The sequence below is a fragment of the Oncorhynchus nerka genome, linkage group LG5 (assembly GCF_034236695.1).
Source record: "Oncorhynchus nerka isolate Pitt River linkage group LG5, Oner_Uvic_2.0, whole genome shotgun sequence".
NCBI lineage: Eukaryota > Metazoa > Chordata > Actinopteri > Salmoniformes > Salmonidae > Oncorhynchus > Oncorhynchus nerka.
In genome coordinates this window covers 28,856,602-28,880,063 of record NC_088400.1, presented here as the reverse complement: position 1 = coordinate 28,880,063, position 23,462 = coordinate 28,856,602, and the positions used below count along the sequence as shown (strand labels likewise).

Here is a 23,462-nt window from a genome sequence, read left to right as displayed (position 1 = left end):
ATTCTGATAGGCTGGTACATGGACTAGTTCCTTCTGATAGGCTGGTACATGGACTAGTTCCTCCTGATAGGCTGGTACATGGACTAGTTCCTCCTGATAGGCTGGTACATGGACTAGTTCCTCCTGATAGACTGGTACATGGCCTAGTTCCTTCTGATAGGCTGGTACATGGACTAGTTCCTCCTGATAGGCTGGTACATGGACTAGTTCCTCCTGATAGGCTGGTACATGGCCTAGTTCCTCTTGATAGGCTGGTAGATGGACTAGTTCCTTCTGATAGGCTGGTACATGGACTAGTTCATTCTGATAGGCTGGTACATGGACTAGTTCCTCCTGATAGGCTGGTACATGGACTAGTTCCTCCGGATAGGCTGGTACATGGACTAGTTCCTTCTGATAGGCTGGTACATGGACTAGTTCCTCCTGATAGGCTGGTACATGGACTAGTTCCTCCTGATAGGCTGGCACGTGGAACAGTTCCTCCTGATAGGCTGGTACATTGATACACAGCACACGACAAGCACTATTGGAGAATATGGGTTAGGAGTATTTGATACAAATATTGTCAAAACTCAAGGCTTACTGTAAGCTTTTCATCAGGCAAGCACATCACACAATGTAAGCTCACACTCTGGGAAATAGTTGAACATAAGAGCTTGGTAAGTCACACTCCATCTCATTAATAACACTATTTATTAGCTCAACTGCAGGAGGCTGATACACTAAACCAGTTCACATCAGATTACTGTACCCCTCCTCTGTTTATTTATTAGCTCAACTGCAGGAGGCTGATACACTAAACCAGTTCACATCAGATTACTGTACCCCTCCTCTGTTTACTTATTAGCTCAACTGCAGGAGGCTGATACACTAAACCAGTTCACATCAGATTACTGTACCCCTCCTCTGTTTATTTATTAGCTCAACTGCAGGAGGCTGATACACTAAACCAGTTCACATCAGATTACTGTACCCCTCCTCTGTTTATTTATTAGTTCAACTGCAGGAGGCTGATACACTAAACCAGTTCACATCAGATTACTGTACCCTCCTCTGTTTATTTATTAGCTCAACTGCAGGAGGCTGATACACTAAACCAGTTCACATCAGATTACTGTACCCCTCCTCTGTTTATTTATTAGTTCAACTGCAGGAGGCTGATACACTAAACCAGTTCACATCAGATTACTGTACCCCTCCTCTGTTTATTTATTAGTTCAACTGCAGGAGGCTGATACACTAAATCAGTTCACATCATATTACCCACACTCTGTTATTGTTTTAATACCATGACAATTTTTTTAAATGAAATATTTATCAGAAAGCACAGTAGGCTATAGGTTATTCTTGTGATACTTTAAAATGCAGTATTTACTGTAAGGTATTTTGTATTTCATTTTGATTTGATTTGAAAATTCGAAATAAATCAAATGTTACACTAGGCAACAGATACGACGTATACCAAAATGTTCAATACACAAAAAAGTCAAAAGACTTATTTCTGTTGTAGTCCACAAGTACTGTAGGCCTACAAAAGGTTGTTGAGTGAGGAGACACTCCAGGTAGGTCTATAATTCATTACAACGTGTGAGAATAACTTCTCGTAATCTGTGCGTAATTGGATTCAGGCTTATCAACACACATGACCATTTAAAACAATCCTGCTAATCCCTATTCTTCTCAGCCACCTGCAGACAGTGTTAACCAGCACAGTGAGCTGAGGAGAGACACTTCCAGCTCTTTGAGGAGCTATAGCATATAGACACACATCAGCTGAAAAATGGCAGCCGTGGACAAAGACGTGGCTGAGAAGTTTCTGGACAGCAACCCTGACTTTGCCAAGCAGTACTACGATACCAAGTTCCGCCCGAAGGTCATCTCGGACCTTTTCAAAGACAACAAGACTTCCCAGGTGAACACCAGCAGCTTCCACGAGCTGAGCACAGTGGAGGAGAGTGAGATCATATTTGACATGGTCAGAGACCTGCAGGACAACATCCAGATGGAGAAGGCTATCTTCAACTTCATGAAACATCTCAGCTTCATGATACGGTCAGAGAAGATGAGCCTGTTCATGTACCGGATGCGTAACGGCACGGCCGAGCTGGCCACGAGACTCTTCAACGTGCACAAGGACGCCACCTTGGAGGAGTGCCTGGTCCAGCCAGACAGTGAGATAGTCTTTCCCATGGACATCGGCATTGTGGGCCATGTGGCCACCACCAAGAAGACTGTCAACATCCCAGATGTCTCAGAGGTAAACATACAAAGCTATAGATCATTGTGGAGAAATCTTGCCCTTAAAGGTTCACATTCCCAATAGCGGTCTGGCAACTACAGTTTACCTGCCCGTTTGTGTTACCTTATCAAGTGGTCATGTTTATTCCAAGAAATTCCTTTCCAGTGAAGAAATGAGAACTGACTGTAGCGCTCCAGTCAGATTCAGACGCATGGGCCTAGTGTCCTACTGCCTCTAGAGGGCAGCATAAGACCATCCTATTTGTGATACTACTGCCAGGTCAATCTTACTAGAGCCAATTCATTTGACATTTGGAAGTGATTGCCAAGCTTATTTTCATACTTAACATGTTTGTCACTCTACTCCGTATCCTCACTGTTGGGTAGGGCTTGCAAGGTAAGCATTTCACCGTACTGTGACAAATTAGATTTGAACTTGAACACAGTGGATGGCCATCACTGTCAATACCTGTATTAAATGATTTGACCTAAAACGAATACATTTATTCTGCTTTCATATAAAACCATTTACATATTTTTATTATAGTCACATTCCTATTATCCAGTAGACTTTCTTGTGATACAGACACATCTTTAATCTTGTTATTCATTTGACCAAATACTACAAACGTTCACTGATAAAATATCCTTTACCAAATACCATAAATACTCACTGATAAAATATCCTTTACCAAATACCATAAATACTCACTGATAAAATATCCTTTACCAAATACCATAAATACTCACTGATAAAATATCCTTTACCAAATACCATAAATGATCACTGATAAAATATCCTTTATCAAATACCATAAACGTTCACTGATAAAATATCCTTTACCAAATACCATAAACGTTCACTGATAAAATATCCTTTACCAAATACCATAAACGTTCACTGATAAAATATCCTTTACCAAATACCATAAACGTTCACTGATAAAATATCCTTTACCAAATACCATAAATGCTCACTGATAAAATATCCTTTAGCAAATACCATAAATGATTACTGATAAAATACCCTTTACCAAATACCATAAACGTTCACTGATAAAATATCCTTTACCAAATACCATAAATGCTCACTGATAAAATATCCTTTAGCAAATACCATAAATGATTACTGATAAAATACCCTTTACCAAATACCATAAACGTTCACTGATAAAATACCCTTTACCAAATACCATAAAAGCTCACTGATAAAATATCCTTTACCAAATACCACAAATGCTCACTGATAGAATATCTTTATACCAAATACCACAAACTCTCACTGATACAATATCCATTACCAAAATAATACAGAGTAGTACATCCAAAGTATCATCATGATTAGAAAATGTTTCCTATCTTAGCCCTGCTCATAGCCCTGCTCATAGTCCTGCTCATAGTTATGCTCATATGTAGCAGTGTGTGGTAAAGGGAGACATATGACTCATATCAAGGATTACAGAGTCCAACCACTGACGGAGGCTGTCAGATCACTCTAGTTGCCTGGATTTTTAAAATGGTAATTAGGGAGAGGATGGATCGAGCTCTGGGTCTTTCTTTTCCCTAGTGAAAGGCAGAGCCACCATTACTGCGATATGTAAGTGTGGTGTGGGATTACGGCAAGGCAGTCCCCTCCCCCGCCGGTCGGTCATGCAGGCAGGCAGGCAGGGCTGCTGGGTGTTACTCGGCCTGCAAGGGATAAGGCCTTTAATCTCAGCTGAATTAGAGCGATCCTGGATTATTTCTAAAGGTCATAGCACAAAGCCATGTTCCTCAAGTCAGCGGAATAACAAGAGAACTCACCTTTATTCTATTTAGTGTTGACCTGTAATGTCCTTTCTCCTTTAATCCACATGTTTTAATCATGATATATATTCCCCAGTCAAGAATAGCCCACAATGACAGAGATCAAACCATTCTTAGCGTTAGAGGATATGTTAGGCAGTGAATTAATCTATTCCTGGATTAATAGAAAATAACAAAAGCATATTCTGTTTTTAACATTGAGCAAGTTCCCCTCCCCTTAGTAGTGTTCTGAAAGAGAGTTTTTACATAATCAAATAATAATTGACCTTTTATTACCTATGGGACTACACTTCTGCTGTCCCCTATAGGAGAATCGTTTTTGGTTCCAGGTACAACCCTCTCAGGAAAGGGTTCTTACATGGAACCCAAAAGGGTTCTACATGGAACCAAAAGGGGTTATTCAAAGGGTTCTCCTATGGGGAGAACCGAAGAACCCTTTTTGGTTCCATATAGCACCTTTTGTTGTGTCGGGTTTCACTGTGATGTGTAAATTGGATGATCTCATCAATGTATTTATGGTCAAAAGTGTCAATTGAATGTATCAAGCTACAGCACATTGATAGATGTTTGTTTATAAATTCTAAATCGTTTCCTGTGGTTCTTCCTCCAGAGCAGCCACTACAGTGACTTTGTGGACCAGATCCAAGAATACCAGACCAAGAGTGTCTTGGCTACCCCTATCATGAACGGCAAGGACATGGTGGCTGTTATGATGGCTGTGAACAAGATTGGAGCTCCACACTTCACTAAGCAGGATGAGGAGGTAACCTATCCCTAACCTCTAACCTCTAATCTCCAACCCTAACCTCTCCCTTCAGTTATACTGAACGTAGATGTTTCTGCAACAGACTCTGTTGAAGTATCTCAACTTTGCCAACCTGATCCTAAGAGTGTTCCATTTGAGCTACCTTCACAACTGTGAGACCAGAAGAGGACAGGTAAGACCTCTCTTGATTTTATTGATGAGTTTATTGACGATGAGGCCTGCTTATATTTCAGAAATGACATATATTTCCCTGCTACGACTGTGCTGTCTCTGACATCTCCCACCCTCTAGGTCCTGCTCTGGTCTGCCAGCAAAGTGTTTGAGGAGATGACAGATATTGAGAGACAGTTCCACAAGGCCCTCTATACCATCAGGGAGTTCCTTAACTGTGAACGTTACTCTGTTGGCCTCCTGGACATGACCAAGACTAAGGTGAGGTCGGACATGAATCTCAATCTGCTAAAAACATCAGCATGCTAATGCTCAGGAACCACTCACCATTATCTAGTCATGTTCAGTTGACCTTTTGTTATGTTAAATTCAACATGTTGAATTGATGTGGGTTAATATGTTCCCCTTGTATTTGAGAACGATTCAATTAAATAACCCTGTGTGTTGCAGGAATTCTATGACCTTTGGCCTGTGCTAATGGGAGAAGTGCCTCAATACGATGGACCCAAGACTCCTGATGGCAGAGTGAGTGACTGGTGACTTAACGGGCAACAGTCAAATGACCCGGACAGATCTGAGCCAACTCAAACATGAATAATGGTAATATATGTCATTTGATACGTGATCAGTATTCAATCTCATTCCAATGACATGTAACTCATTTTTCACCAGGAAATAAACTTCTACAAAGTGATTGACTACATTTTACATGGAAAAGAGGAGATCAAAGTTTTACCGTGAGTCATTTCATCAATGATGTGGAAAATGGAATTATATATATCACCTTATCATGTATGTGCTGCTTTTACACTTTTTAAAATAGTAATAGTATAAAATCTCCCTCTCCCCCTGTCCTTGTCAGCAACCCTGCTCCGGACCACTGGGCTCTGGTCAGTGGCCTGCCCACCTACGTGGCTAAGGAGGGACTGGTGAGCTGGGAATCCTTCCCTTCCTAAATGAAGAATGAATGCGTCCGAAATTGCACCCTTTTCACTATATAGCACACTACTTTTGACCAGGGCCCATAGGGACTTTAGGGTGCCATTTTGTATGCAGCCCATATCTTCCCTTCCCTGTACGCGGTATTCATGGGCATCACACAACCAGAAAGCCATTACAGTTTATTATGCAGCTGTCAAACACACACAGCCTGGAAATGAAATGTGCTCTTGCACTGAAATGATGGATAATTGCAATTTTGTGGACATTGTAACTAATCATGCAGTGCTTTTCCATCTGAGCGAGCGTGATCATCCTCTCCTCTCTTCCCCTCTCCTCTCTTCTCTCTTTCCTCTTCTCCCCTCCAGATCTGTAACATTATGAACGCGGCACAAGATGACTTCTTCAGCTTCCAAGTAAGATCCGTTCTCCATGATTAGCTCAGTGCTGTTGAACGCACAAATTAAACAAATCTCATCTCTGCTACTGAAGGGGTTAGTGTCCTGTGGCCAAGTGGACTTCCATTATAGTAGACAGGCCTAGACACAATTCAAATAGATTAATGCTGCTATTTCCAACACTGAGGCAAAGACTTACCCATACAAAGTACTGCAAATATTAGTAGTCAAGTCATGCACTGCTGTGAATTAACACATTCAAAGGTATGTATGGCAGGTTTAAATCAACAAATAATGTTTTTGTAATGCTATGAACCTATTGCGAAGTCATTGACGTCAGGTGGTTCCTGTTTCCTTGTCCTGTTCAGAAAGGGCCCGTGGATAGCTCCGGCTGGATCATTAAGAACGTCCTGTCCCTCCCCATCGTGAATAAGAAAGAGGAAATTGTCGCAGTAGCCACCTTCTACAACAGGAAAGATGGGAAACCCTTTGACGAGCAGGATGAAACTCTGATGGAGGTATGCTACTGTAAAGTCCAGAGCTGCTGCTGCTGAGGGGGAGGTAGAGAGAGAGAGCACTGAGTTCAGAGATGCTGCTACTGAGGGGGAGGTAGAGAGAGGACAGCACTGAGTTCAGAGATGCTGCTGGTGAGGGGGAGGTAGAGAGAGGACAGCACTGAGTTCAGAGATGCTGCTGCTGAGGGGGAGGTAGAGAGAGGACAGCACTGAGTTCAGAGATGCTGCTGCTGAGGGGAGGTAGAGAGAGGACATCACTGAGTTCAGAGATGCTGCTGCTGACTGGGGGAGAGGTCACTGAGTTCAGAGATGCTGCTACTGGGGGAGGTAGAGCACTGAGTTCAGAGATGCTTCTGCTGAGGGGGAGGTAGAGAGAGGACATCACTGAGTTCAGAGCTGCTGCTACTGAGGGGGAGGTAGAGAGAGGACAGCACTGAGTTCAGAGATGCTGCTGCTGAGGGGGAGGTAGAGAGAAGACAGCACTGAGTTCAGAGATGCTGATGCTGAGGGGGAGGTAGAGAGAGGACAGCACTGAGTTCAGAGATGCTGCTGCTGAGGGGGAGGTAGAGAGAGGACAGCACTGAGTTCAGAGATGCTGCTACTGAGGGGGAGGTAGAGAGAGGACATCACTGAGTTCAGAGCTGCTGCTACTGAGGGGGAGGTAGAGAGAGGACAACACTGAGTTCAGAGATGCTGCTGCTGAGTGGGAGGTAGAGAGAGGACATCACTGAGTTCAGAGATGCTGCTGCTGAGGGGGAGGTAGAGAGTGGACATCACTGAGTTCAGAGATGCTGCTGCTGAGGGGGAGGTAGAGAGAGGACAGCACTGAGTTCAGAGATGCTGCTGCTGAGGGGGAGGTAGAGAGAGGACATCACTGAGTTCAGAGATGCTGCTGCTGAGGGGGAGGTAGAGAGAGGACATCACTGAGTTCAGAGATGCTGCTGCTGAGGGGGAGGTAGAGAGTGGACATCACTGAGTTCAGAGATGCTGCTGCTGAGGGGGAGGTAGAGAGAGGACAGCACTGAGTTCAGAGATGCTGCTACTGAAGGGGAGGTAGAGAGAGGACAGCACTGAGTTCAGAGATGCTGCTGCTGAGGGGGAGGTAGAGAGAGGACATCACTGAGTTCAGAGATGCTGCTGCTGAGGGGAGGTAGAGAGAGACAGCACTGAGTTCAGAGATGCTGCTACTGAGGGGGAGGTAGAGAGAGACAGCGCTGAATTCAGAGATGCTGCTACTGACGGGGGGTAGAGAGAGAGAGCACTGAGTCCAGAGCTGCTGCTACTGAGGGGAGGTAGAGAGAGACAGCACTGAGTTCAGAGATGCTGCTGCTGAGGGGGAGGTAGAGAGTGGACATCACTGAGTTCAGAGATGCAGCTGAGGGGGAGGTAGAGAGTGGACATCACTGAGTTCAGAGACGCTGCTGCTGAGGGGAGGTAGAGAGAAGACAGCACTGAGTTCAGAGATGCTGCTACTGAGGGGGAGGTAGAGAGAAGACAGCACTGAGTCCAGAGCTGCTGCTATACTGAGGGGGGTAGAGAGAGGACAGCAGAGATGCTGCTACTGAGGGGGAGGTAGAGAGAGACAGCACTGAGTCCAGAGCTGCTGCTATACTGAGGGGAGGTAGAGAGAGACAGCACTGAGTCCAGAGCTGCTGCTATACTGAGGGGGTGGGGTGGGGGGGTAGAGAGAGGACAGCAGAGATGCTGCTACTGAAGGGGAGGTAGAGAGAGACAGCACTGAATTCAGAGATGCTGCTACTGAGGGAGGGGGGGGGGGTAGAGAGAGAGAGCACTGAGTCCAGAGCTGCTGCTACTGAGGGGGAGGTAGAGAGTGACAGCACTGTGTAACTGCTGTATAAATAAACACAGGCCATTGGCAGTATCTGCATTGTTTATTGGTTAGAGTTAAAGCTCCTTTTGGATGATGACATGAAAGTTAAAGCTCCTTTGGATGAGGGCTGAAAGTTAAAGCTCCTTTTGGATGATGGCTGAGAGTTAAAGCTCCTTTTGGATGATGGCATGAAAGTTAAAGCTCCTTCGGATGAGGGCTAAGAGTTAAAGCTCCTTTGGATGAGGGCTGAGAGTTAAAGCTCCCTTTGGATGATGGCTGAGAGTTAAAGCTTCTTCTGGATGATGGCTGAGAGTTAATGCTCCTTCTGGATGAGGGCTGAGAGTTAAAGTTCCTTTTGGATGAGGGCTGAAAGTTAAAGCTCCTTTGGATGATGGCTGAGAGTTAAAGCTCCTTTTGGATGAGGGCTGAGAGTTAAAGCTTCTTCTAAATGAGGGCTGAGAGTTAAAGCTCCTTCTGGATGAGGGCTGAGTGTTAAAGCTCCTTCTGGATGAGGGCTGAGAGTTAAAGCTCCTTCTGGATGAGGGATGAGAGTTAAAGCTCCTTCTGGATGAGGGCTGAGTGTTAAAGCTCCTTCTGGATGAGGGCTGAGAGTTAAAGCTCCTGGATGAGGGCTGAGTGTTAAAGCTCCTTCTGGGTGAGGGATGAGAGTTAAAGCTTATTCTGGATGCAGACTGAGAGTTAAGGCTCCTTCTAGATGAGGGCTGGGAGAAAGCTACTTTTGGATGAAGGCTGAGTGTTAAAGCTCCTTCCGGATGAGGGCTGAGAGTTAAAGCTACTTCTAGGTGAGAGCTGAGAGTTAAAGCGTCTTCTGGATGCAGACTGAGAGTTAAGGCCCCTTCTTGCTGCAGCAACAGAAAGTGTGAATTGTTATGTGGATTATAATTAATGGACATTTTGGAAGGGTTTGTCAACTTTTTGGAAATTACAAACATTAGAAGCCTTTTTAAAACTCAAATATACTCCAAGTTTTCATTTCTCAGCAACAAAATAGAAAATCTCAGCAACAAAATAGTGATCAAATTAAGATCCTACATCTGTACTCTCATCTACTCTTGCATTTCAGATAGTGCCAGTTAACACATAATACTACTTCATAGGGCCATTTCAGATACTTATCAATAACATTGTCAGTTACAGTACTCCATTCTAAATGATAGCTTGTACCACATCCCCCTCTCAATACCATTTGATCGTGTCTGTGTGTACTGAGTGTATACTGAGTGTATACTTATTATGTTGACCAAGGACTGAAATTCAATAGTCTAACTCTTTCTCTGGTCATGGCAGTCTCTCACCCAGTTCCTTGGCTGGTCTGTGCTCAACACAGACACCTATGACAAGTGGAACAAGCTGGAGAACAGGAAGGACATCTTCCAGGACATGGTGCTGTACCACATCAAGTGCAGGACGGATGAGACCCAGAATGTATTGGTGGGTAAAGTAACATTATTCATAGACACCAGATGAAAAGTGCATTTATAACATGGAAAAAAGTCTGTCATACTGGATATTAGGTAGTCAGTAAATAGTGGAACGCTAGTTACCATCTGTGAGATTTAGACTGAGAGCTATTTACTGAGAAATAACCAAGGTTTTCCAGGAAATTCAGAAATGGATTGATATAATGCTGTTTCATCTAAGGTGAACACTGATGGTGTGCTTTGCTTTTAGAATACCAGGGATAGGTATGGAAAGGAACCACATGAGTGTGAGGAGGTGGAACTGGAAGCAATCCTGGTAAACAACTATTCTAACTAACATTTATTTTCTACTTGCTTCTTGTGTCGGCTGACTGGCTGGCTGGTGGAGTGACTGGCTGACTGGCTGGCTGGCTGGTGGAGTGACTGGCTGACTGGCTGACTGATTGGCTGGCTGGTGGAGTGACTGGCTGACTGGCTGACTGATTGGCTGGCTGGTGGAGTGACTGGCTGACTGGCTGGCTGGTGGAGTGACTGGCTGACTGGCTGACTGGCTGGTGGAGTGACTGGCTGACTGGCTGGCTGGCTGGTGGAGTGACTGGCTGACTGGCTGACTGATTGGCTGGCTAGCTGCCTTGGTAGAACCCGTAATGCATTTTGTTTCCCTGTCTCCATACAGTCGGAAGTTCTACCACCCTCTTCCAAGTCGGAGCTCTTTGAGTTTCACTTCTGTGACTTTGAGCACAGTCATCTGGACCTGGTCAAGTTAGGCATTAAGATGTACTATGAGTTGGGAGTGGTGGACAAGTTCCACGTCCCCCGTGAGGTGAGACATCACTGATGAAGAAGCATCTTGGCAAGAGACATATGGCCCACACTATTGCCACGTCATGTGTTCCATTTAGAGAACACATACAGCAGTGGGTTATAAAGCAAGGCTACACAATTAAAGGCTTAACAATTGCATGAGTAGCATTTAATAACTACATCATGACAGTTTATGTTAATATAGATAATGATTATATACTCTCCTAATGTACAACATGTATTAACATAGTGTGCCAAAAACCATCTAGCTGTTGAGAGCTATCTGGTCTGTAACAATGCCTGTCCTATATGTGTCTCTCAGACCCTCACCAGGTTCTGTTACTCCCTCAGTAAGGGCTACAGGCAGATCACCTACCACAACTGGAGTCATGGCTTCAACGTGGGCCAGACCATGTTCACTCTGCTCATGGTGAGTACTTCAAATGGCACCCTATTCCCTATATAATGCATTACTTTTGATCAGAGCCCTATGAGCCCCGATCAAAATTAGTACACTATATAGGGAATAGGGCACCCTTTGGGATGCATACATACTTATATTACACAAACCCTCAGGAATAAACATTTCACCTACAATACCTTGCACTGACACCATGGATGATACCATGACAGTTGATACATGTAATATATCTTCAAGCTGTGGTGGCCAGGTGATCTATCTTTACTGAACCCCTTACACTGATACCCTCCTCCCCTGTCATGTAATGAGTCCTCCAAGTGTGACCATTCCTTTCTGCATTGTTCCTTCCTACAGTGGAGTAAAGTACTTAAGTAAAAATACATTAAAATACTACTTAAGTCATTTTTCGGGGTATCTGGATTTTTGACTGGTTTTATTTTTACTCCACTACATTCCTAAAGAAAATAATGTACTTTTTACTCTATACATTTTCCCTGACACCCAAAAGTACATTTTGAATGCTTAGCAGGACAGGAAAATGGTCCAATTCATGCACTTATCCCTGGTCATCCTGAATAGCTCTGATCTGGCAGACTCACCAAACATACATGCTTCGTTTGTAAATGATGTCTGAGTGTTGGAGTGTGCCCCTGGCTATACGGAAATAAATAAACAAGAAAATTGTTTGCTTAATAAGGAATTTGAAATCATTAATACTTTTACTTTTGATACTTAAGTATATGTTAGCAATTACATTTACTTTTGATACGTAAGTGTATTTAAAACCAAATACTTTTCAGACTTTTTCTCAAGTTGTATTTTACTGGGTGACTTTCACTTTTACTTGAGTCATTTTCTATTAAGGGAACTTTACTTTTACAAAAGTATGACAATTGGGTACTTTTTCCAGCGCTGCTTTCCTATAACCACAGTGAACTCTTCAGACGTACAGTAACTTAACTCACAGCGGAAGGGAGGGGGGTCAGGCTCATTATCAGCAGTCCTCTTCTGCGTGGCTGTGTGGCTCAGCTCGGTCCAGGCTTTATTGCTTCTAACGAGGCCTCCAGAGCCAGCCATCTCCATAGGAGCAGGAGGGGAGAGGGGACTTAGTAAGAGGCCCATGTGTGGCTCCATATAGCCCCTGGTGGTAGCCCCATGAATCCTGGACCCTAACCTAATTTCCTGTATCATTAGACATGTGGCCAAACCTAACTTCCTTATCATTAGACATGTGGCCAAACCTAACTTCCTGTATCATTAGACATGTGACCAAACCTAACTTCCTGTATTATTGCATTAGACAGGTGACCTGAAGCGTTATTACACAGAGCTAGAGACCATGGCCATGGTAACAGCTGGCTTATGCCACGATGTCGACCACAGAGGCACCAACAACCTCTACCAGATGAAGTAAGGGAATGACTGGGTTTACATTTTTTTGGTTTTCTTTCAAATAGTTTGACTGTTTGATTTGAGCCTGTCTAAAGTACCAAAAGGACGGGGTATATGCCAGGTAAGCTCAACCAATCATAGCTTATGTGTTTGAAGGTAAACAAAGACTATTATAACCCAGATACGCTGCCAACAGTGATACCTGGAAAGTTGTAGAAACATCAACAGAGAAAGCAATGACTCATTACTTACCAATGGCTATAATAATTTTTTTCCCTCTCCCTCCTTCTGTGTTTGTCAGGTCTGGAAACCCTCTCGCAAAGCTCCACGGCTCCTCCATCCTGGAGAGACACCATCTGGAGACTGGGAAGACCCTGCTGAGAGACCCTGTGAGTGAGGTTGCTTCCCAAATGGCACCCTATTCCCTACATAGTCACCATGGGCTGAAATTGGCCAGTGGGTGGTTTTATTTAGCCCCCCCAAAAAAGGTTTCTGAGCAATAAATAAAATTAAAATAATAACAATTTTCTGACATGGAAAAACACCAGGACATCAGCTCCAAGTGATTTTAATTTTGGAAATCTGTTCCCAAGTATTATAACGCATAATGTAGAGATCTACACTGAGTATACAAAACATTAAGAACACCCGCTCTTTCCATGACATAGACTGACCAGGTGAATCCAGGTGAAAGCTATGATCCTTTATTGATGTCACTTGTTAAATCCACTTCAAGTGTAGATGAAGGGGAGGAGACAGGTTAAAGAATGATTTTTAAGCCTTGAGTCAATTGAAACATGGATTGTGTATGTGTGCCATTCAGAGGGTGATTGGGAAAGACAGAAAATGTAAGTGTCTTTGAACGGGGTATGGTAGTAGGCGCACCGGTTTGTGTCAAGAACTGCAATGCTGCAGGGTTTTTCACACTCAACAGTTTCCCGTGTATCAATAATGGTCCACCACCCAAAGGACATCCAGACAATTTGACACAACTGTGGGAAGCATTGAAGTCAACATGGGCCACCATCCCTGTTGAATGCTTTTGACCTTGTAGAGTCCATGCCCCAATAATTTGAGACTGTTCTGTGGGCAAAAGGGGGTGCAATTCAATATTAGGAAGATGTTCCTAATGTTTGATGTTCCTAATGTCAGTGTATGTGATCGTATTTAAATGTAAGCAAGGTTTGACATTGCTATATTTTAGTCAAATATGACATCGGTTTGGGCTTCTTGCAGTCAATTGTCAGTCTACAATTATTTGTAATTATGTTCCGGCCCCCGGACCATGCCCTCGGCCAAATGTAGTTGATGATCCCTGTTCTAGAGGTTCTGACCTGAGAGGGGTTGGTTTCTCTCTTGGAGAAGTCATACTGTGAATGATGCAGTTCTGATGGCACAGAAAGTGCCTGGGAGAATCTGCCCACCAGCAATCCCATAATTAGGCAACCTTTCAATGTTCACATTATCACTAACCATGAACTGTGGCAGGCAGCAGCTTCACATGTTTGTTATTTGTTAATCATACATTTGATTTACTATACATCTTTGTTTGGTATTTGCGGATTCAACAGTACATGTTAAATATGAATATGTTATCACATTCAAATATATATCTATGTTGATATCTGTTAATCTGTTTCAGGCCTTAAATATTTATCAGAATCTCAGTCGTGCTCAGCACGAGCATGTCATTCATCTGATGGACATCGCCATCATCGCCACTGACCTCGCTCTCTACTTTAAGTGAGTAGCTACTGTCCAACTGTTGTACAGTGCCTTCAGAAAGTATTCACACCCCTTGACATTTTACACATTTCGTTGTTACAGCCTGAATTTAAAATGGAGGAAGCCTGTACTGAATAAAATATATTCCAAAATATGCATCCTGTTTGCAAAAAGGCAAAGGCGGGATTAATACTTATCTAATTAAGATACAGTAGTGTTTTATTTTTCATACATGAAGACAAATATATGTATCTTCTACTTTGACAGAGTATTTTAAATGTTAATCCCACTTTGTAACACAATAAAACGTGAAGAAATCCAGGGGTGTTAATACTTATGAAAAGGCACATGAGTACATGAGAGCATAGAGATTGTGAAGTGATTGTTTTAAATGTATGTAGTTCTGGGTTTGAGCTGTTCTTAACTATTAATGTTCTGTATTCTCACAATGAACGCCCCATTTGAAAGCAGACATCGCGCTGAACACATACAAACTGTTCCCAGATCAGTAGCTGCTTGGGAAGGGTGTGGGCGATGACGTCAAAGTTGACCCAACTTTTCTCTTGACAAGAGAGAGTTTGGGAGAAAGGCTGCCCTGAGAGTTCTGCTTTACATACAGACATAATTTAAACGGTTTTAGGAACTTTAGAGTGTTTTCTATTCAATAATAATTATTATATGCATATATTAGCAATTTTGGACAAAAAAAATTCTGTTTACTATGGCCACGCACTTCCTCCAAAGGGGGCAGTATTCAGCCCTAGTCTTAACTGGTTAAAGGCACAGTCAACTTAGTGTATGTAAACTTCTGACCCACTGGAATTGTGATACAGTGAATTATAAGTGAAATAATCTGTCTGTAAACAATTGTTGGGAACATTACTTGTGTCATGCACAAAGTAGATGTCCTAACTGACTTGCCAAAACTATAGTTTGTTAACAATAAATTTGTGGAGTGGTTGAAAAACAAGGTTTTAAGAACTCCAACCTAATTGTATGTAAACTTCTGACTTCAACTGTATGTAATGGTTCATGTTTTGTGTAGACCCCAGGAAAAGTAGCTGCTGCTTTCACAACAGCTAATGGGGATCCTAATAAAATACCAATCCTAAATACCAATGGCACCCTATTTCCTACATTGTGCACTACTTGTGATCAGCCTGGTCAAAAGTAGTGCCCTATATAGGGAATAGTGTGCCATATGGGAAGCATACTGTGTCACGGTAACTGAGGATGATTTCCTCCTGTCTGTAGGAAAAGAACCATGTTCCAGAAGATCGTGGACCAATCGAAGACCTACGAGACCTGGGATGAGTGGACCACGTACATGACGCAGCAGACCACTCGCAAGGAGATAGTCATGTAGGTGAATTCCATAGGAGAGTTGTAGGTCTAGGCATATGAGGGTAGTAATTGCCCTGTGGCGGAAACTATGGAGGTCTTTGTAAGATTTCACTTTTCAAACGTAACAGGGCAGAAACGAAGACAAAACTAAGACAAGACAGGACAGACACTAAGACAAATATAATCTATGGAGGTCTTTACAGGTCCAAGACTATATTAGACTTCAACACAATCCGTAAAAAAATATGGGTTCACTAAGGTGTGGAGAAAATAATTATACTCCTGTCACAACTGATTTTCTCGCTGACCTTTGAACGATCTGGCCTTATTGGCCATGTACTCTTATAATCTCCACCAGGCACAGCCAGAAGAGGACTGGCCACCCCTCAGAGCCTGGTTCCTCTCAAGGATTCTTCCTAAGTTCATGCCTTTCTAAGGAGTTTTTCCTATCCACCGTGCTTCTACATCTGCGTTGCTTGCTCTTTGGGGTTTTTGTCACTTTGTGACATCTGCTGATGTAAAAAGGGTTTTTATAAATAAATGTGATTGATTTGATTTATACTCACACTCTATCTGTCCTCTACATACACAGGGCTATGATGATGACGGCCTGCGATCTGTCTGCTATTGCCAAACCATGGGACATCCAGAGCAAGGTAACACAGATGTTTGAAGGATTAAGTTGTGCTGCTTTTCTCATAACGACACAGCATCTTAGAACATGTGGCTTTCAGCAGTCCACATTGAAAACAGAAGAGGATGTGAGAGGAATAGCAATTAGTATGGAGTACCATTGCTGTAATGCCATTTTTCTTGTAAACTCTGGATTGCATCAGAAGCAGACCTTTCATACTACAGTATCTATTAAATCGTAACAGAATATTTCCGTTGAGGCAAGTGAGCACAAACTCACATCAGTGCAAATGTACTCTTGTTGCTATGGACATCATCATTCTGTAAGTTTCATAATGTTGGTCTGTGAGTGTTGTGTGTGTGACCATTCCTGTGTGGGCCTGCAGGTGGCGCTGTCTGTGGCTGCAGAGTTCTGGGAGCAGGGTGACCTGGAGAGGACTGTACTGGAACAGCAGCCTATTGTAAGAACTGAATGGGAGACTTGAGGAGGAGGAGAAAGAGAAAGAGAGAGAGAGAGGGGGTAAGAGGGAGAGGGTGAGAGAGGGAGAGAGAGAAAAAGAGAGCGCAAGAGAGATAGGGGAAGAGAGCAAGAGAGAGAGGGGGAGAGAGTGTGAAAGGGAGGTAGACGGAGAGAGATGGAGAGTGAGAGAGAGATGGAGAGAGATGGAGAGAGAGAAAAAGAGAGCGCAAGAGAGATAGGGGGAGAGAGAGTGAAAGGGAGGGAGACGGAGAGAGATGGAGAGAGAGAAAGGGAGATAGAGAGAGAGAAAGGGAGAGAGCGAGAGTAAGGGAGAGTTCCCATAGGGCATGTGGTGATGTCTATTATGTAGCGTGGTGATTCAGATGTGGTCACTACAGCCGAGTCAACTGACACACCATTTTACCCAGCAAGATCCCTAGGAGTGTATTTGTGTCAGAACGGGAACATGTAGTTTAGGTTCATTTGATTGCTTTAGTTGGAGTCAAGCAGTGCCAAGTTTTAGTACATTTGTTCTACTAATCCCATGAACCTCCCCCACCCCCCTCCCCAGCCCATGATGGACAGGACTAAATCAGCTGATCTTCCCAAGATGCAGTGTGGTTTCATCGATTTTGTCTGTGCTTTTGTGTACAAGGTGAGTCCTTGTGTCTCCATCATAAATAAATAACTAATAGTTGGCACTGGATACCAAGTAACTTAGATCTAGCTAGGATTTTGAACTGACACTTTCCACCTCCTCGCCATCTCCCCCACCTCCTCTAGGAGTTCTCCCGTTTCCATGTGGAGATCACTCCCATGCTGGACCGGCTGCTGAACAACAGGAAGGAGTGGAATGCTCTAAAGGAGATACACGAAGCTAAGCTGGCTGCTCTGGAGGAGGCCAAGACAGTCAAGGAGGATGCAGCTGTTACAGCCACCGCAGCCAAGCAGGGTAACGCACATTAAGAGATACTCCACACTTCCTCTTTAGACATTTGATTTTTTATTTAACCTTTATTTAACTAGGCAAGTCAATTAAGAACAAATTCTTATTTACAATGACGGCCTACCCTGGCCAAACCCGGACGATGCTGGGCCAATTGCGCGCAGCCCTATGGGACTCCCAATCAAGGCCAGTTGTGATACAGCCTGGAATCAAACCAGGGTCTGTAGTGACACCTCTAGCACTGAGCTGCAGTCCCTTAGACCGATGTGCCACTCTGGATACATGGTGGAAACTACACTGAACTTAAATATAAATGTAACATGCAACAATTTCAAAGATTTTACTGAGTTACAGTTCATATAAGGAAATCAGTCAATTGAAATAAATCCAGTATACCCTCATCTATGGATTTCACATGACTAGGAATACAGATATGCATATGTTAGTCACAGGGGTTGATCAGGTTGTTGATTGTGGCCTGTGGAATGTTGTCCTACTCCTCTTCAATGGCTGTGTGAAGTTTATTGATATTGGAAGGGAACTTGAACATACTGTCATACACATTGATCTGGATCATCCAAACATGCTCAATGGGTGACATGTCTGATGAGTGTGCAGGCCAACTGGGACGTTTTCAGCTACCAGGATTATCATGCTGAAACGTGAGGTGATGGCGACGGATGAATGGCACAACAATGGTCCTCAGGATCTCGTCACGGTGTCTCTGTGCATTCAAATTGCCATCAATAAATTGCAATTGTGTTCATTGTCCGTAGCTTATGCCTACCCATACCATAACCCCACCTCCACCGTAGGCACTCTGTTCACAGTGTTGACATCAGCAAACCTTCTCTGTGTGCCAGTGGCCATCGAAGGTGAGCATTTGTCAAGTGAAGTTGGTTAAGATGCTGAACTGCAGTCAGGTCAAGACCCTGGTGAGGACGACGAGCACGCAAATGAGCTTACCTGAGACAATTTCTGACAGTTTGTGCAGAAATTCTTCAGTTGTGCAAACCCACACTTTCATCAGTTGGCCGGGTAGCTGGTCTCAGACGATCCTGCAGGAGAAGCAGTCGGATGTGGAGGTCCTGGGCTGGCCTGGTTGGTTACAAGTGGTATGCAGTTGTGAAGCTGGTTGGAGACGGCTTATGGTAGAGAAATTAACATTCAATTATCTGGCAACAGCTCTGGTGGACATTCCTGCAGTCAGCATGCCAATTGAAAGCTCCCTCAAAATATGAGACATCTGTGGCACATTGTGTTGTGTGACAAAACTGCACATTTTAGAGTGGCCTTTTATTGTGTACTGATCATGCTGTTTAATCAGCTTCTTGATATGCCACACCTGTCAGGTGGATGGATTATCTTGGAAAAGGAGAAATGCTCACTAACAGGGATGCAAACAAATTTGAGCACAACATTTTAGAGAAATAAGCTTTTTGTGCCTATTGAACATTTCTGGGATCTTTACATGTTGCTTTTATATTTTTCTTCAGTGTACTAAGAGCATGTCTCTATGGGGACAGGCAAAACCCTAGAGGAAAACACTGCAGACTGACATAAACTTGGACTGTCTCTCCTTGATACAATGTATAGTTTAAGCTCTGGGGCTCATTCAACTTCATAAATGTGAGATCAGGATCTATATTCATAAAGTGTCTCAGAGTAGCAGTGCTGATCTAGGATCAGTTTTCCCTTTTCGATCATAATTAATAAGATTATATAGACAGAGAGGACCTGATCCTACATCAGCACATCTATTATGTGACGCTTTGTGAATATGGACCCTGTCCTCTAACCCTGTGTTGTTCCCTCTCTCACACAGCGAGTGCAGCTGAAGCAGCGCCCCAGTCAAAGACCTGTGTCGTCAACTAGACTTGAGAGATACCAGTCCTGGACCAAAGTGACTGTACCAAGACAGGAGTTTTACGTTCCTGTACCAGATATCGGTCTACTAGAGCTGGTTAGTATTAGCCTAGCGTAGCCTTACAGTATGCTGAACTTGAGCCGGTTAGCATTAACTTAGTATACCCTTACAGTATACATAACCAGAGTGGGTTAGCATTAACTTAATATAGCCTTCCAGTATACTGAACAAGAGCCAGTTAGCATTAGTTTAGCGTAGACTTACAGCATACATAACTAGTACCAATTAGCATTAGCTTAGCATTACAGTATACATAACTAGAGCCGGATAGCATTAGCTTAGCATAGCCTTACAGCATACTGCACTGTGCTGTACATTGACCTATATATGGTACCAAGCCAGAGGATCCACAGGATGAAGCAGTTCATGGACAAATTCAAACACAGCCTATTCCTGTGCAATGAATGTAAATATTTAGGTATTTTACTGGAATTTACCATGTACTTACACACTCATTAATTTGGCAATGTGAAATTGACTTCCTTAGAAATACGGAATTCAGTTAGCAAAAAAAGGTTGGGTATCATTTCCATAGGCTAAACATACACTGTATTCTGAAAGTATTCAGACCCCTTAACTTTTGCCACATGTTGATATGTTACAGCCTTATTCTAAAATGTATAAAATTACATGTTTTCCTCATTAATCTACACACAATAATGACTTAAATGTAATGTAAATGTATAATGCAAAAACAGGCTTTTAGAAATAAAATACAGAAATACTTTATTTACATAAGTATTCAGGCCCTTTGCTATGAGACTCGAAATTGAGCTCATGTGCATCCCTTTTCCATTGATCATCCTTGACATGTTTCTACAAATTGATTGGAGTCCACCTGTGGCAAATTCAATTGATTGGACATGATTTGGAAAGTCACACACCTGTCTATATAAGGTCCTACAGTTGACAGTGCATGTCAACTGTGGGACCAAAACCAAACCGTAAGGTCGAAGGAATTGTCCATATAGCTCCGAGACAGGATTGTGTCGAGGCACAGATCTGTGGAAGGGTACCAAAACATTTCTACAGCATTGAAGGTCCCCAAGAACACAGTGGCCTCCAAAATTCTTAAATGGAAGAAGTTTGGAACCACCAAGAATCTTCTTAGAGGTGGCTGCCCGGCCAAACTGAGCAATTGGAGGAGAAGGGCCTTGGTCAGGGAGGTCACTCTGACAGAGTTCCAGAGTTCCTCTGTGGAGATGGGAGAACCTTCCAGAAGGACAACCATCTCTGCAGCACTCCACAAATCAGGACTTTATGGTAGAGTGGCCAGACAGAAGCCACTCCCCAGTAAAAGGCACAAGACAACACGCTTGGAGTTTGCCAAAAGGCACATTAAGACTGTCAGACTACTCTATTTGGGACAAGTCTCTGAATGTCCTTGAGTGGCCCAGCCAGAGCCTGGACTTGAACCCAATCAAACATCTCTGGAGAGAGCTGAAAATAGCGACACTTCCCATCCAACATGACAGAGCTTGAGAGGATCTGTAGAGAAGAATGGGAGAAACTCCCCAAATACAGGTGTGCCAAGCTTGTAGCGTCATACCAAAGAAGACACGAGGCTGTAATCACTGCCAAAGGTGCCAAAAGTACTGAGTAAAGGGTCTGAAAACTTATGTAAATGTTATATTTCAGTTTTTAAATGTAATACATTTGCAAAAATGTTTTAAAAAAAATGTTTTTTCTTTGTCATTATCGGTTATTGTATGTAGATTGATGAGGGAAAAAAAACATTTGATCCATTTAAGAATAAGGCTGTAACGTGACAAAATGTGGGAAAAGTCAAGGGGTCTGAATACTTTTTGAATGCACTGTATATGTACAGTAGTAGACTATCCTTGAATTCAGCAGTGTATCCCTATATTTAAATTGATATAGATGTGTATCCTATGCTACCCTATCCTATTGTTATTAATTATGTAAATAAACCGGTACTCTGCATTGCTCCCTCACTGCAGAATTAAGTCCACAGCATCAGCATCAGCATCACCCTCATGAGTAGTGAGTGTTACAGTGTGTGTACAAGGTGTGTGTGTTAACTATCCCACTGGGGTCATACATAACAGTCTTACAAAACACAGAAAGATGCCCGGCCTAATTGAGAACGGAGAATGAGAACTGATTGGCAGATGGAATCAGAGGGGGCGTGCTTTCCTTTACTGTTGCGAAGAGCCGTGCGTCACCACTACACAACACAGTAGGTGACATAGGTAATCACTGTGCTGAGCACTGTGCTGAGCACCGCACTGACCGGGCTGCCTCTCTGTTTAACCAATAGGGGAGTGCTGCAGTCAGGGTTGGCCCTATAGGGCTGTGGTGCTCAGTGAGGCTCCTACTGTCTCGTAGCCGCATAGAGGCTGAGGCTGCAGGGGGATGAGAGACAGCCAGTTAGAGAGCGTCACACTGACATGAATCACAGGCAGGCTGAGTGGAAAATTGGCCAGTGGCTCCTTAAGAGACACCATTAATGGGGAAGTCCTAATCAGTTAGTGCGTCCGTCCGCTAGGCTAGCTAGATATGTCCCCTTAGCAAGGATAACTGAGGCCACAGACACTGTACACTAAGCAACCCCCCCTCTCCCAAACCACTGCATCAAAACAACAAATTATAGAATCATACCAAATATGCTTGTGTCAGACGTGATGTTTCTCTTTGTAAAAAGCAGTGGGAAAAGGTTGATATTGCTTTGCTGTGTAAGCCTTTCAATAGAGAAATACCCTTTTCTTGCTTTCATGTGTTGTCATTACTGACTACTGTAGGTCAGAATGTGCAGCCTAGTATGGAGTCCTGCTACAAAGTCAGGCACTGCATGTATACGTTCTGAATATGCGCCACAGAAAGAAAGATGAAGATATTAAACTAGTTGAACTACTGATGTTGTGTGTTGTCTCATTCTTGTGGTGTACTGTAACACCACATCGTAGTGCCACAGCGAAAGTTGACCTGTTAAGACCTCCTTCGCTCCATGTACTACATGAACACCGTCTCAACCATTGACACATCAATGAATGCACAACTCCTGTAATGTCATGTCCAAACCTTGACGTTGTTCATTAGGATTTTATTTTTGGGAGGCAAATCAATGAATATGTACTTTGTACAGTATATGAGTAACATTTCTACAGTTTAATAATGTAAACAATCTCTGAAGAGAAATGTATTCAGTTTAAAAGGAAGCCATAGTCTATTTACATGAATTAAAATATAATTTATAACATCAGATCATTTCCCCTATAGATAAATGTATCTATGAAACTAGATTTTAACAATTCAAAAATACTGAAATGCATTTTGTCTCTACATTCTCAACACATAGGAAATCACACAAAACAGAAAAAGACATCCAAACTAAGTGGCGTATAAATAGAAAAGAATAAACGCAAAGTACAACAAACATATGTAAAAATATAAAATCTTACTAGTATTTACCATATACCAAAAACTAAGTTAAAAAATGTTTTTTTGTAGTCATTAGATGTAAATAGAACAAAAATAACTAGAAATAAAAAATAAAAACACAAAACAAACAATGTGTGCCCTTTTCTGTCTGTTTTTCTTCCACCAAAGACCACACACAGCTAGCTAGATTGTGACAGTTTGCAGCACCTGAAGTAACCATTTACATCACGTTCCCATCTGTCTGCCTAAGATACAAAAAAACATCAATACACACGACTAGTAGTAGTGCAGACACAATCATT

General features: G+C 42.9%; 1 protein-coding gene across 1 annotated transcript; it reads left to right on the top strand.

The window, feature by feature from the left end:
* Window positions 1-1,693: 1,693 nt before the first annotated feature.
* On the top strand, window positions 1,694-22,634 carry LOC115129314 (phosphodiesterase 6A, cGMP-specific, rod, alpha). The gene is made up of 22 exons (XM_029659525.2): window positions 1,694-2,257; window positions 4,655-4,807; window positions 4,893-4,982; window positions 5,102-5,242; window positions 5,432-5,506; window positions 5,654-5,718; window positions 5,844-5,910; window positions 6,289-6,336; window positions 6,687-6,836; window positions 9,973-10,116; window positions 10,357-10,422; window positions 10,783-10,929; window positions 11,233-11,340; window positions 12,632-12,741; window positions 13,025-13,112; window positions 14,366-14,466; window positions 15,703-15,810; window positions 16,385-16,448; window positions 16,812-16,886; window positions 17,457-17,540; window positions 17,669-17,837; window positions 19,657-22,634. The coding sequence occupies exons 1-22, from the start codon at window positions 1,781-1,783 to the stop codon at window positions 19,704-19,706; spliced, it is 2,580 nt and encodes an 859-aa protein (XP_029515385.1). The 5' UTR covers window positions 1,694-1,780; the 3' UTR covers window positions 19,707-22,634.
* Window positions 22,635-23,462: the final 828 nt, after the last annotated feature.

Coding starts and splice junctions, on each gene's coding strand:
- LOC115129314 (XM_029659525.2), top strand. CDS start 1,781: ATGGCAGCCGTGGACAAAGACGTGGCTGAGAAGTTTCTGGACAGCAAC. Junction 5,507..5,653: donor CCAAGACTCCTGATGGCAGA/GTGAGTGACTGG, acceptor ATTTTTCACCAG/GAAATAAACTTCTACAAAGT. Junction 5,911..6,288: donor ACGTGGCTAAGGAGGGACTG/GTGAGCTGGGAA, acceptor TCTCCCCTCCAG/ATCTGTAACATTATGAACGC.